The 14,872-nt window shown below is 41.1% G+C and overlaps 1 protein-coding gene across 13 annotated transcripts in view; it reads left to right on the forward strand.

Moving 5' to 3' along the window:
- The window catches only part of SNCA (synuclein alpha), a 99,414-nt gene that overhangs the window by 63,585 nt on the left and 20,957 nt on the right, over nt 1–14,872 (forward strand). For 8 of the 13 annotated variants that reach the window (XM_021550305.4, XM_021550310.4, XM_021550312.4 and 5 more), the window contains one exon: nt 1–623. In XM_021550305.4, coding sequence (XP_021405980.1) covers nt 1–33 — 33 coding nt within the window. In that variant the 3' untranslated portion in view covers nt 34–623. The other 5 variants (XR_014954881.1, XR_014954880.1, XR_014954882.1 and 2 more) reach the window with 2 other exon arrangements.

Raw genomic sequence — 14,872 nt, forward strand, 5'->3', positions numbered from 1 at the left:
GAAGAGTATCAAGACTATGAACCTGAAGCATGAGAGTCCTTGCCTTCCTTTCTATCACCTGAAATCTACTACTAAAGACATCCCATCCTGTACGAGTGCTGAGTTCCAATGTGCCCAGTTGTTCATTTTTTTTACAGTTTTTACAGTGTATTTTGAAGTCTTCCATCAGCAATGATTGGATTATCTGTGACTGCATCCACCTTGTTTCAGCATTTCCCTCCTGCTGAAATGAAAGCTGGTTGGCAGGGTCATTGTTGTGCTGTGGATATTGTGGCTTCAAGTTCAAAAGTTAAAAAAGAAAATATTAAGTAAAAAACACCTAAGTGTCTACTGCTTATTTCTAATTCTGTACATGTTTTGTTGATAGGCTGCCAGTAATTTGATATTGTTTGATACAGTTTTTGTTTCCTATGACTATTCTTTCTGTGCAGAGATTACTTATTGTGAGAGCTTTATATATATGTGTATGTATTATACATATAAAAAAAGTAATTGAGCATGAACTATGCACCTATAAATATTAGCTGTTGAACTTTAATTGTTTTGTGATGTGTTTTATTAACTTGTGTCTGTAAATAATGGTGTTCAACTGAAGCAAATAAAACGTAACCATTAAAAATTAATTTCTAAATTAGTGATGATTTCTAACACCACCTTTCCCTTCCAAAAGTCCCTGTTGAAGCATTCAAGCTGTGTTGCTTCTTTTGAAGGAACTGGAGAAGCAAAATCAGAAAATGTAAGCCCTGTACAAAAATCAAGAAGAATGAGAAAATCAGGGCTGCTACTGTAGCTGGTGCAGCTTTGCTGACAGGTAGGTTTGTTTGTAGGCTAATAAACTTGCTGTTGTAAGGGCAGCCTGAAAGGGAATGAAGCCATGAATAAAGGGCTGCAGCAGATGATCAGGAAATCATGAGGCCCTTTGAAGAATTACTGTTCCAAGGTTGTTAAAGTACTGGGTTATACAGTGATGGCTTAGTTGCAATGAATTTGTCTTGTATAAAGTCCTATTTTGCCAAAGTCCAGTCTACTATCTGTTTTTAGACATATGCTGCCTGGATATTTTTCCATACAGTATAAAGATTTAAATGCGAGATAGTTTTATTTCTATTGTGTTTTATTATTTGTTATTTTGGATCAAGAGTTAGCTCTAACCTGAAGTGGTTTTGTGTTAAGGTTCTCTAGTCTTGAGTAGCGTTTTGAAGTTGACTTGCAGCTACCCCTTTCAGTGTTCTGGGTAACAAGTAAATATCATTGTCTGGTTTTGAAAGTGGGGAAACTTAGGCACAACCACATAATGCATGTTACTGGTATGCTCAAAAAGACAGACCCAAGAAGGACGAACTCAACTTGTTTGTGAACTGATCTCTTTTCTGGATTTCTGCAACCTTTCTGATACTGTCATGCCCAAGATGAAATAGATCTTTGGAACTATGTGTCCATTCCATCTGTGGACAGTGGGGGCTGATGATGTAGTACTGTGAGCCAAAGTCACATGAACATGCTGATTTCATGGTGCTTAGAATACCAGTGCTTCAGTTTCCCATGTCATCCCCCAGTCCCAACCCATATTTCTCAGGACTTTATTACAGAAGAATTGCTATCAAGCTCTTTTTATTTTTCTTCAAAGCAATGAAAAAGCCCCTTGATCATTTCAGACAACTTTCAGATATTTTCATCAATAGTTTAATTGCTTAACAGAATCTAAATTCCTGTGATTTTTTTATTTTCAGAAACCTTTCATGGTAATCTGTAGCAACCCACCAACAGGTGAGTTGAAGTCTCTTTCACAGGTGACATGTCAAAAGATTTTCTTGACCTGGACATGTTTACTGTGAAAAATGAATACCTCAGTTACAAATCTATTGCATGCTTAGAAAATTTTATCAGGATGGGATACAGTGTAAGATATTGCTTTTATATATATGTTAATGTTGTTGAAGAATATTTCTCTTATAGGAGAAGGACTTGGAAAGAAAACTTCAGTGCTATAGTGTGATTTCCCCCCACAATATGGCAGCAGGGAATGATCCACCAAAAGCAATTGAGCTGAGTCTTGTGCCTGGTACTTCAGAAAATAGCACTGGAAATAGCAGTCTAAACAGAATATGTGTTTCTGTTGCTCATCTTCACTTTCACAACCCAGGTCTTGATTTCTCTTTTGTTTCTTAGCCAGGGAATCAATTGAAACTGGTTGCTCACATGCTGCAAGTAAGTAGTGCTTTCTTAAGTAAGCTGTGGGAAATGTTAGATCATAAAGAACAATAATGAGGTTTTTTTTGAGACTGGTCCCTTGTCTGAACATGTAAGAGTTAATAGATTTCTTTAATTGGTAATATCAGCAAATCATTCAGAGTTTTTAGGTCATTTACAATGTACCAAAGGTGATCAGTTTTGTTCTTCTGTTCCTCTTGCAAACATGCCCTCAGATGGCCCCAAAAGTTCATGGGACCCTGGTTACTATGGCAACACAGTGTGATGCGCTGCTCTGATAACAAGCTTCATTTAAATTAGATTCCTTTAAGGGCTGCCTGACATCCTTTCCAGGTAAACCAAGTGTCATTGTGTCTTACTTTTTGTAGTGAGATGGATATTGGCATGCAGGTTGCAAATGTTGGGTGCTAAAGCTCAACTAAATAGATTATATTGAATTCAATTTTTTTAAAGTGTTTACTCTATGTATTAAAAAATGCTTCTGCTGGTGTGCTAAAAAATTTTTTAAACAATGTCTGCCAAAGGGAAATATAACTCAGAGCTCTTTTTTTCTAAGCGCTTGGATTTTAACTCAAAGCAAAAGCAATCTTTTGTCTAATTAAGAGTTAATACTGAGCCTCACCATATCCTACTCCTCCAGGGGAAAAACACATGTTGCGTTTTTGTTCTATTTTGACAACTATAATTGGTCTTGTAATGGTTCCTAATTAAACACATTGTAATAATGTTTTTATTACTGTAAATCATACTGTTAATACTTGTGTTACATGACTTTCACATAATGAATTTCAAGTGTTTCCTCTCCCCACCAAATACTTTCCTTCATTCTTTCAAGACATTTGAAGGCAAGTTAAGGTAAATTTCAAAGTCATAAACTTAAAGAAAAGTAATGTGCCTGTATCTCTACAGGAAGCACAAATTTTATTCATCCTGCTTTTCATAGCATGGACAGTCTAGGCCCAGGGATGCTCATGTGGAAGAATCAGACATGGACAGTGGGTCAAACAGCTGCAGCAAACTCTAAGTTGAGACCACCTCCTACAAGAACTGGGAGACTGGAAGATCTACAGCTGTCCATTTAAAGGCTGAGCTAATTCCAGGAGCACAATGAAAGACAGGTACAGAATGTCTGCCTACACTTATTCATATAATCTTAATCTACAAAATAGGACTACTTAATTGCTCCTAAGATTTGATCCAAAGTTCACTGAAATCTGTGAAAATATTCCTATTGGCTTCACATAGGTGTGTTAGGACAGCTACAGCTCCAGTATACATTTGATCTTTTTGTACAAATTGTGTGGCAGTCTGTACTGACATGGTGAGTTTCCACTTCGTTTCTTCTGCATGTTTTTTTCAGAGGAAATAACTGCTGAAATGCTTGGTTCTAGAGTTTCCTGAGGCACTGGCTATGCTGTACTTTTTTTTGTCAGGCAGATGATAGGTGATGGCGGTGATGCTCCTTGATCCCTAACTTGCTGAAAGTAAAGGTTTTTGCAAAGTATCTGTTAATAGCAAAAGTAGCAGAAAAGCAGAGATAGATATCTTGATAATCCCACAGTTTAGTCCTTACCAGGCTTTTTCAGCATAGCTTGGTTTTATATGCTGGCAAAATATACCTCAAGTGCTGGGTTTGAATGGGGTGGTTGCCCTTAAGTATTGCAGCCTTAATTACTCTTTAAAGTAACTAAAGAGTTAATCCAAACATTAATCCAAACTAACTCTTTGTGTTCTGCTCTGAAATAGCTTAGGAGGTAAGTGGGAGAAAACAGGTGCTTCCCTGTTAGTGGTTTTGGTTTCCAGTGACTTTTAACTAAATTATCTGGTAATTTTTCGGCCCCTAGCTTGAGGCTTTCAATACTACTAAAAAAGACACTAATAATGAACTTCACAGGGTATGGTCATTCTGTTTGGATGTATGAAGTTCTGAAATAATAGCATGAGTTTTCACACAAGCAGGCCTGCCTGTGACTTGTAATAACCAAATGCAGATGACATCTTAGCTTTTAGTGTCTCCGTGAAGCACCTTTAATGGAAATATCATCTGCTTAAATGCAGATATAAACAACTTTTCTCCAGCCTGCCTGACATTTAACATGTAACTTGGAAGTGTTATGTGTAGTAAATATAATTCTCACCATTCCTTGTATAAAATATGTAATATTGGATACTTGTTAGATTATGTCCCTTGTATTAGTTCCCCCCCCCCACCCACCCTTGCAGGCGAGACTGGGTGTATAGTGGAAACTGATTTACAAGTAAAAGGATGTGGCTCGGCCAGGAGATGGGCCATGTCCGGACTCCAGGTGCTGACCATCGGGACTCCAGGTGTTGATCATCGGTGCTGATCATCGCATGAATGGCCCGAGATGGATATCATGGAAATCTTCAGACAGATCCATGTGAATGCAGCCTTCCCGTAAAATCTCATCAGGAATTCATCTACTCTGGACATTGAATTATTTCTCCTCATCACCAAAAAAGAAAATCTTACTAACCTATGGACTCTGAATAGAAGAAAAGACTGATTGCTGAAGTCTTGGCCTCAGGCGGAATTTTCCCTATAAAAACCGCCTGTGCCAGGATGGAGGTGTGTGGGCATAGGGGAAACCTCTCCTGAGGCTGACTCCTTGTGGCACACCCAGGGCTGATTCCCGGGCTCGGATCTGTCTTTTTCCGTGGCTGGCTAGGTAGAATTTGACCGCTAATAAAATTATTTTTTTCCTTATTTTTAATCTGGCTGAATAAATTCTCATTTATAACAGAAGGTTCCTCTGATATAAAAAAGACTGGCAGATGGAGAAACAGCAGGTGGAACCTCAGATGAGACAGCCAGGAGGTAACAAACAATAGGAAACTAGGTCAGATAAGATTTCTCCCATGTGGAATAAATCCTTTTACAAATGCTTCCTCCAGTAGATGCATTGAAGTGGGGTTTCATAGTTTTCCACTAATATTCACAGCAACTGATACATCTGTAGGGTACAGTTCTACAGAAAAGGTGAATGTCTGGGATTACAAGTGTTTTTCAGCTGCAGCATAGGAGAGCTCTTCACAGGAAGCCAAAGCACCCAGGTACTTCTGATTAAACATAAGATGTAACCAGAATAATGTTTTATGAAAAGGCAACTGCTGGGATACCTCAACTTTTCTTGTTCTTTCTATTCACCTCTGTCCCATTGATTTCTTTATCTCCATTAATCTGCTATATTTTCAGCAGGTCAGATCTTACCCTGTACCTGTTGCTGAGTGTCCATTTTATTGCTAAATTTTACTCCAGCATTGTGTCTAGTACATTGTGATGAGGCTGTAAGCATGTCTGGAGAGCTGGGGTTTTTGGTCTTTGATCCTCTCTGAAAAGAGGAGTTTGTCTCCTCCTTGCTGTGCTCCATCCCTACAGTAGCCAAAGGCATGGCAAAGCAGAGGCAGTGCCTGGAGGCACAGGGGCTGTTCAAGGATGGCTGAGGAGTCTGGAGAACAAAAGCAGGCATGAGATCCTTGCTGAGGACTGGCTGGCATTCATCCTGCCTCCTTCCCCCAGGCACTGCTTCTGGTGTCAGAGGCTAATGATGGAAACTATCCATGGCTTTACAACACTTCCAGGGGCTGGCACCCCGAGGAGCCAGGTCAATTCAGAGCAGGGATGCTTCACTCTCCATGAGCCAAAATTGCTGTGCTGTTTGAGGAGACCTGGCTTTTTATGTTGAATTTCCTTTTCTATTTTTCTGAAATCCTCTGTACCAGAAAAATGAAATCAGTTGATTGAGGAGTGTACTAGATTAACAAAAAAAAAAAAACAAAACAAAAAAACAAAAACAAACAAACAAAAAAAAAACCCCAAGGTATGAAATCTGATTTTATCAATCTCCTGAACAGAATAGGAAACTGCATAATGCCCTTAGGGTTGTATCCTCTGTTGTTTGGCTAGGCATTTTATTCATGTGTATTTCAGATGTAAAATTCCATGAATCCTTGCAAAAATAACAAAGATGGTCATCTAATGCTAGCAGTTTTTAAGACAGCATTCTACTGAAATGGTTACATTACCTGAGATAAGTGGAAGATCATTTGTTCACTGTGATATGCTCGATTACCTTGGTTTGCATAAGAATGTACTGGTGTGTCTTTGAAATGCTTATTTGCTTACAAGGTGATAAGGAGGTTGAGATTAGAGTCCTGGGTATATGTATCTGGTCTGCTTGCTGCATCTCAAAAGAAGAGACTTAGAAGCTATCACAACGACCAGACTCAGACTACATCTGGAGAGTCACGCCTGCAAGGAGAAGGGGGGGGATAAAAGGAAGGTTGGGACAGAACATTTTTGCGCGCCGTTGGTGGAGCAGGAGACTCCCCGGCCGCCCAGCGCTGTGCTTTGCCTGCCTTACTGACTTGCTGTTTTAAATAAAATTGCTTTATTGAATTAAGACACTTCAAATTGCCGTGTCACAATTTATAACAATTTGGTGCCGTGACTCGGATGGAGAAGTAGATCAGTCGCTACGGGACGATCGGGAGGCGCCCCGCCCTTATGGCGGCCCGGCTGCCCCAGGCTTTCTGATCACTCTCCACCGACGAACCTAAATTGAGTAACGGGCAAAGGAGAACCGCTTACCCCTGTAAACTTTGTGCACGAAGAACCAGCGAAGACGCAGGACGCGTGAGTATAGGCCGGTTTCCCGCTCGGTTTGGGGTGGTTTTCCCGGAGTGCTGTGTGTGAGAGGTCTCGTAGAGACCAAGTGAGTGCGGACTCTGTATTAGTGCGTTTTCCATTCCCCGCGAGGGGCTGGGCCGCGAACCAGGGGAGCACGTGTGTGAGAAATTGAGTGCACTCCGGAAGATGGGACAGAGGAAAAGCAAGCCCTCTGGTCCCATGGGAGAGGGGACCCATGCTAAGCTTCCCCAGATTCCCAGGGATAGCCCCTTGGGTTTGATGATAATTAATTGGGATGCTTTCCCATCTAGAAAAGGGAAAGACAAAGTTAAAATGATACATTATTGTATGGAAGTGTGGGGGGGAAACAAATTAGGGGAGACCATTTGTATTGGCCGGTATTCGGGTCCTTTGAGGATTGGATTTGTCAGGCTCTAAATATATATGTTAACTCAAAGTAAGCCTTTGATTCAGAAGAGAGCGAAAATGCTTCCCTGTGGACAGTTGGGGAGACAAGGACAAAACTATTTGCCTTATCAGCCAGGGAAAAGAACAAGAAAAACAAGGAGGAAAATAATATGCCCCCCTACGTTCCTCCTCCATATATTCCTCCACTCCCACCCCCTGCTAGTCAAAATATATATCCCCAGCTGCCTGCGGACCCGGTTGGCCCCGGGGTCCCCACGGCTCCTTCAGACTCTGATGATGAGGCAGAGAGTGGAGGAACAAGGGAAAACAATCATAGGGTAACTAGAAGTCAGACTAGGAAAAAGGAACAGGAATTGGGGATGTTTCCCCTAAGAGAACAAAGCATTGGTATGATCCCGAATCCCCAAGTGGGACAGGAAGGTCAGCCACCCCAAATAGCAGGGGTTGCCTATGTAACTGTGCCTTTAGACTCTGGGCAAGTCAGGGACTTTAAGAAGGAAATGGGACATTTGTTGGACGATCCTCTAGGAGTGGCAGAACGGTTGGACCAATTTTTGGGGCCCAATGTGTACACATGGGAGGAGTTACAGTCAATACTAAGGATTTTGTTCACGGCAGAGGAAAGGAGGATGATAAGGGAAACGGGTATGAGGATATGGGATGATGAACACCACCAAGGACCCTTAGCAGATATGAAGTGGCCCCTACAAAATCCCCAGTGGAATAACCAGGATCCCTTGCATCGCACTCACATGGGTGATTTGCGAAACATCATCATTCAGGGAATAAAACAATCAGTTCCGCGGGGGCAGAATGTGAAGAAGGCTTTTGGACTACAACAAAAAAAAGATGAGGATCCCACGGAATGGTTAGAGCGCTTAAGGAAAGCCTTCCGCTTGTATTCTGGGATAGACCCTGATACCCAGGAGGGAGAGGCGGTGTTGAAAATGCAGTTTGTGGCAAATGCATGGGTAGATATTAGGAGGAAACTAGAAAAGTTGGACGGATGGCAGACTAGAGGATTAGAGGAGCTCTTGAGGGAAGCACAGAAGGTTTTTGTGAGAAGGGAGGATGAGAATTTCAAGAGACAGGCGAGGATTATGGCTGCAGTTGTGCGGGAAGGGCCTAACCCTAATTTCCATGCAAGGAATGTAGAACAAAGGGAGAATCGGGAGCAGAGTTATATTTCTAGGGAAGGAAAAGGAAGAGGTCGTGAAATTGTCTGCTTCTACTGTGGAAAGAAGGGCCATATGAAGAGGGGATGCAGACAACGGATAGCGGATGAGAAGGCCTTTAAGGAAGATTAGGGGTGTCAAGGGCTTTATTTGTTGGGGAAGAAACATCATAAGGAGCCCTTGGTAAAGCTTAAAGTGGGACCCCAACAACAAGAGATGGAATTTTTAGTGGATACCGGGGCTGAAAGATCCACGGTGCAAGCCTTGCCGCTTGGATGTAAAAAGTCATCTGACACTGTACATGTAATTGGGGCAAAAGGAGAGCCCTTTGAGGTATCTGTTATCAAGGATGTGATGGTAGAAACTGATTCCAAATGTGGTATAGGTTCTTTACTACTGGTACCTGAAGCAGATTACAATTTATTAGGGAGAGATCTGATAATAGAATTGGGTATTAATTTAGAAGTTGTAAATAAAGAATTACAGATAAAGCTCTGCCCTTTAAGGGTGGAGGATGAAAAGAAAATTAATCCTGAGGTGTGGTATACCCCAGAAACGGTGGGGAAATTGCAGATTAAGCCTTTCTCAGTGGAAATGAGTGATCCTGGCAAACCCGTAAGAATAAAACAATACCCTATCCCTAGGGAGGGAAAATTAGGACTAAAACCTGAAGTAGATAGGTTATTGGAAAAAGGGCTTTTAGAGCCCTGTATGTCTCCCTTCAATACTCCCATCCTGCCTGTAAAAAAGTCAGATGGGTCCTACAGATTGGTGCACAATTTAAGAGAAATAAATAAGAGGACTTTGGCCTGGTTTCCAGTAGTTGCAAATCCATATACTTTGTTGAGCCGTCTGGGACCTGAAAATCGATGGTATAGTGTTATTGATCTAAAGGATGCCTTTTGGGCATGCCCCCTGGATGAGAAAAGTAGGGATTATTTTGCATTTGAATGGGAGGATCCGGCAACACACCGGCGGCAGCAATTAAGGTGGACGGTTTTGCCGCAGGGATTCACGGATTCACCTAACTTATTTGGCCAAGCTTTGGAACAAATTCTTCAGGAATATAAAGTAGATAAAGGGACAACCCTGATTCAGTATGTGGATGATTTGCTTATTGCTGGGACAGGAGAAGAAACAGTGAGGCAAGAAAGTATTAAATTACTAAACTTCCTAAGCCTAAAAGGACTAAAAGTATCCAAATCTAAATTACAGTTTGTAGAGGAGGAGGTGAAGTATTTGGGGCATTATTTAAGTGGAGGGGTAAAGAAGATTGATCCTGAAAGAGTAAAAGGAATCCTCTCGATTCCAGCCCCCAGAAATAAAAGGCAAGTTCGTCAGCTACTGGGGTTAATTGGATATTGCAGACAATGGATTGAAAATTACAGTCAGAAGGTCAGATTCCTCTATGATAAATTAAGCCAAGATAGCCTAATGAAATGGAGCCCCACGGATGATCAGCGACTCCAGGAGCTCCAGAATGATTTGGTAAACGCGCCAGTCCTCAGCCTACCTGATTTAAAAAGACCCTTCTATTTGTTTGTTAATACGGAGGGAGGAACAGCATACGGGGTTTTAACCCAAGAATGGGCGGATAAAAAGAAGCCTGTAGCATATTTATCTAAATTACTGGATCCGGTGAGCAGAGGATGGCCTACATGCTTGCAGGCTATAGTAGCCACTGCCCTTTTGGTAGAAGAGGCTCATAAAATAACTTTTAATGGAAAATTGAAAGTGTTATCCCCACATAATATCAGAGGAATCTTACAACAGAAAGCTGATAAATGGATTACAGATTCTAGGCTTCTGAAGTATGAAGGTATTTTAATTGATTCCCCCAATTTGTCACTTGAAGTGGTTACCTCGCAAAATCCTGCCCAATTTTTGTATGGGAAACCCTGTGATGAAAAGTTAGCACATGACTGTTTTCAAACTATTGAAAGTCAAACAAAAATTAGACCCAATCTGGAAGAGGAAGAATTGGACGAAGGGGAGCGATTGTTTGTAGATGGTTCTTCTCGGGTTGTAGAAGGGAAAAGAAAGTCAGGATATGCTATAATTGGGGAAAAAGATTTAAAGGTAATTGAATCCGGACCACTAAGTAACTCCTGGTCTGCACAAGCTTGTGAATTATATGCAGTACTCAGGGCTTTAAGGTTATTAAAAGGAAAAATTGGAACAATATACACAGACTCTAAATATGCATATGGGGTAGTGCACACATTTGGAAAAATTTGGGAAGAGAGGGGACTTATAAACTCACAGGGAAAAGATCTAATTCATCAAGAGCTAATTGTCCAAGTTTTAAATGCCTTAAGGGGCCCGGCTCAAATTGCTGTGGTCCACTTAAGGGGACACCAGAGAGGATTGGACTTTAGAAACAGGGGAAATAATTTAGCTGACCAAGAAGCCAAGAAAGCAGCCCTACGAACTCGGGGGGACATGGGGCAGAGCGACACCGTATCTGTGAACTCCCCGAAAGAAAAATGGCAAATATATAGTTTTACCACTCAAGAAAAGGAAAAATTACAAAAGATGGGAATTGAGGAGGGGTCTGAAGGGCAATGGAAGCTCCCAGATGGGAGAACTGTTTTACCTAAAAGCAAGGCCTCAGAAATTTTGCAAAGATTGCATGACCAGACTCATTGGGGAACTCAGGCATTAGTAGATCAATTTGCCACTAAATATATGAGTATTGGAATCTATGATTTGGCTAAAAGAGTAGTGGGAGATTGTCTGATCTGTCAAAAAGTAAACGGAAAACATCTTAGGGAAAGGCCCATGGGAGGAAGGGAATTAGCTCACAGGCCTTTTGCCAAAATACAAATAGACTTCACTGAATTGCCTAAAGTGGGTAGATATAAATATTTGTTAGTTATAGTAGATCATCTCACCCATTTTGTAGAAGCTTACCCCACTACTCGGACTACTGCTCAGACAGTGGTCAGAATATTATTAGAAGAAATAATCCCTAGATATGGGATAGTAAAAACAATAGATTCTGATAGGGGACCCCACTTTGTGTCCAAAATAACTGAGGATATCTCACATGCTCTGGGAATTAAGTGGGAATACCATACCCCATGGCATCCCCAAAGTTCGGGAAGAGTGGAAAGAATGAATGGGGAACTAAAAAGGCAATTAACCAAATTAATAATAGAAACAAAATTGACATGGGTCAAGTGTCTCCCTTTAGCCCTATTGTACATAAGAACAAGACCCAGAGCAGATGTTGGGATTTCCTCTTTTGAAATGCTATACGGGATGCCATATGATTTGGAGGAACCCCGAGACCACCCCCGGTTGAAGGACTATAAAATAACCTCATATATTATTGCCTTAATGAAACGCCGCAATGAACTTTGGGAAAAAGGAATCATTACGCAAAGACCCCCTTTAGATTTAAAAATACATAAAATACATCCAGGAGACTATGTGTTAATAAAATCCTGGAAAGAATCTACACTAACCCCACAATGGGAAGGTCCTTATCTTGTGTTACTCACTACAGAAACTGCAATTCGGACTGCAGAAAGAGGATGGACACATGCCAGTCGAGTAAAAGGACCAGTTAACAACACTGTGTGGCAAGTAACCAGTCCTCCCAGGAACCTGAAATTGAAGTTACAGAGAAACTAATGGACTCTTATCAGATTGAATACACATCAGACTTATATTACTTAGATAGTGGACTAATTAGTAATTCAAGTGTTAGAGTAAAGTGTAAAAATCAAAATTGTAATTGCTATCCTTTTGTATGCTATATCTGTAAGGTGTGTGGGGAACAGTGGTGGTCACATTGCAACAGAGGGTATCCTCCATGAGGAACTTGCAATTCCTGTTGGAACGTACAAAGAGAGATTACAGCTTGGGTACTGACCTGTAAAGTGACTAGAGGGGAAATCTGATTGGAATCTAAAGAGTGGTGGGAAATTTTCTCAAAGGGCATTCACCCAGACTATTACTGCTACCATACAAACGAGCCGAGCCCATTTGTGGCAGAGATCATAGAAGGCCTTTGTAGGAAAGACCTAAAAGGGGTCAGTGGTACCGCACCAGAGGTAAAAGATCAGAATTGGCGTTCTTATTGCATGTGGCAAGGCACTAGAGGGCATAAATCCCCTCCTGAAGAATACTCTTGCTGCCAAGAAGATGGTACACCCTGTGGCTCGAAGCACCCGAGTCGACGGGCGAGGCAGAGGAGTAAACAGCTGTGGAGGAAGGAGCCCTCAGGATGGAATAGGCAAGCAATATTTGCGGAACTACCCCGGGACTGGGAGTAACAAAGGCAGAAATAGTTTTTGGGCTCAAGGGTATTTTGGTGATAACCAGCTAATAGAGGGAAAGAAGTCACAAGGGTATAATTGTTGCAGTGTGAGAAACAAGACCCCACATGCCATTTGCTTACTGCTTGTGATTTTCCTTTGTATATCTTGTAATACTGCGTAAGTAACAACTCATGAACCTTTCAAGTGGACTTTAGGAAGATGGGAGGATTCACCAGTTATAAGGAGCTGGAACTGGGGTGGCATCCCTAGTAAATCAACAAAAGGAATTTAAAGCATTAAGAATTTCAGTAGATGAAGATCTGAGTAAAATTGAGCAGGCCATCGATGGATTGGTAAAATCATTAAGGTCCCTATCTGAGGTGGTGTTACAGAACAGAAGGGGTTTAGACTTGCTATTATTACAACAAGGGGGATTGTGTGTAGCCCTGAAGGAGGAATGCTGTGCATACGCTGATCATACTGGAGTTGTTACAGACACCATGGCAGAATTAAGGAGAAGATTAGAGCAGAGAAAGAGGGAAAGAGAGGCACAGCAAAGTTGGTATGAATCATAGTTCACTCAATCTCCTTGGTTAACTACCTTGTTATCCACCCTTGCAGGACCTCTGATACTGATAATATTGGGACTGACCTTTGGGCCATGCATCTTCAATAAGGCAATAAAAATAGTGAAGGGACGCTTAGAGGCAGCACATTTAATGCTCATTAGGGCAAAATATGAACCCATACACGATGTAGATGAGACCCTAATACTAAGTCACCAAGAGTTACAAAGATTCAGTGAACAAAATAAAGATGAACAAGAAAATGGGGGAATTGAGATAAGTGGAAGATCATTTGTTCACTGTGATATGCTCGATTACCTTGGTTTGCATAAGAATGTACTGGTGTGTCTTTGAAATGCTTATTTGCTTACAAGGTGATAAGGAGGTTGAGATTAGAGTCCTGGGTATGTGTATCTGGTCTGCTTGCTGCATCTCAAAAGAAGAGACTTAGAAGCTATCACAACGACCAGACTCAGACTACATCTGGAGAGTCACGCCTGCAAGGAGAAGGGGGGGGATAAAAGGAAGGTTGGGACAGAACATTTTTGCGCGCCGTTGGTGGAGCAGGAGACTCCCCGGCCGCCCAGCGCTGTGCTTTGCCTGCCTTACTCGCTTGCTGTTTTAAATAAAATTGCTTTATTGAATTAAGACACTTCAAATTGCCGTGTCACAATTTATAACATTACCTACTTTCCAAAACGATAAAAATCTCAAAAGGAGCAGCCTTAGCAAGAAGAAATAATAGTGCTGTTGTGTAAAATAGGAAAACATGTTAATGGTGAGAATATGAAGAGCAGTTATTTAAAAGTAATGCATAATAAGGCCAAAAAGAAATGAAATCTGTGATCTCAGTCCACTAAGTGTCTAGTTTCCTTGGCAGAGGAAGGTGGTGGCATCTCTGACAAAACCCTTGAAACAAAATTCCTCCTATTTCTTCAGCTCCCTTATTCTGAAATCGTGTTCCTTTCTGGCCCAAATTTGCAGCAAGAGAGTGATATATTTTATTTGAATAACTGGTGTTACAAGGTGTGAAATAAATGGACTTTTGAAAGCCTTTCAATTTTCAAATTCAAATATGATGATAATTCCAGTCTGTTAGAGTCTGTGCAAAGGCAGTTGCTGTGTACTAGAGAGACAGCTCTCCTGTACTAAATCTGCATTTCACAGATGGATGAGTCTTTTCTTGCTGTAATTGTTGTTCAGTATCATTAGATACTATCATTAGATCCTGTAAGGGATACTATTTTAGTAATTTTCTTCAAGGGTGGGGAATTATCCCAAATTCAAGCAATCCATTTTTAAGGCATTTAATATAAATACTAGGTAACATACTTGAAAGCTGCCAGATTCAAGCCTCACAACTAACAGCCCAAAGCTGCATTAGTAGAGCTTTGCAGGTATAACCACATAGCTGTATAAGTGGCTTATCTTACCTATGGTGCAGCATTGTTGACATGATTTGTTCCTTTACAGTGAAATACACTGTGTAATAAAGATGCACTGTTGCTACTGCACCTTTGGACCAGGTGTTTTTGATGATACAGCTCCATCAGTCAAGATCCACAGTTTTTT

Source organism: Lonchura striata, chromosome 4 (assembly GCF_050655825.1).
Source record: "Lonchura striata isolate lonStrDom1 chromosome 4, ASM5065582v1, whole genome shotgun sequence".
Lineage (NCBI taxonomy): Eukaryota > Metazoa > Chordata > Aves > Passeriformes > Estrildidae > Lonchura > Lonchura striata.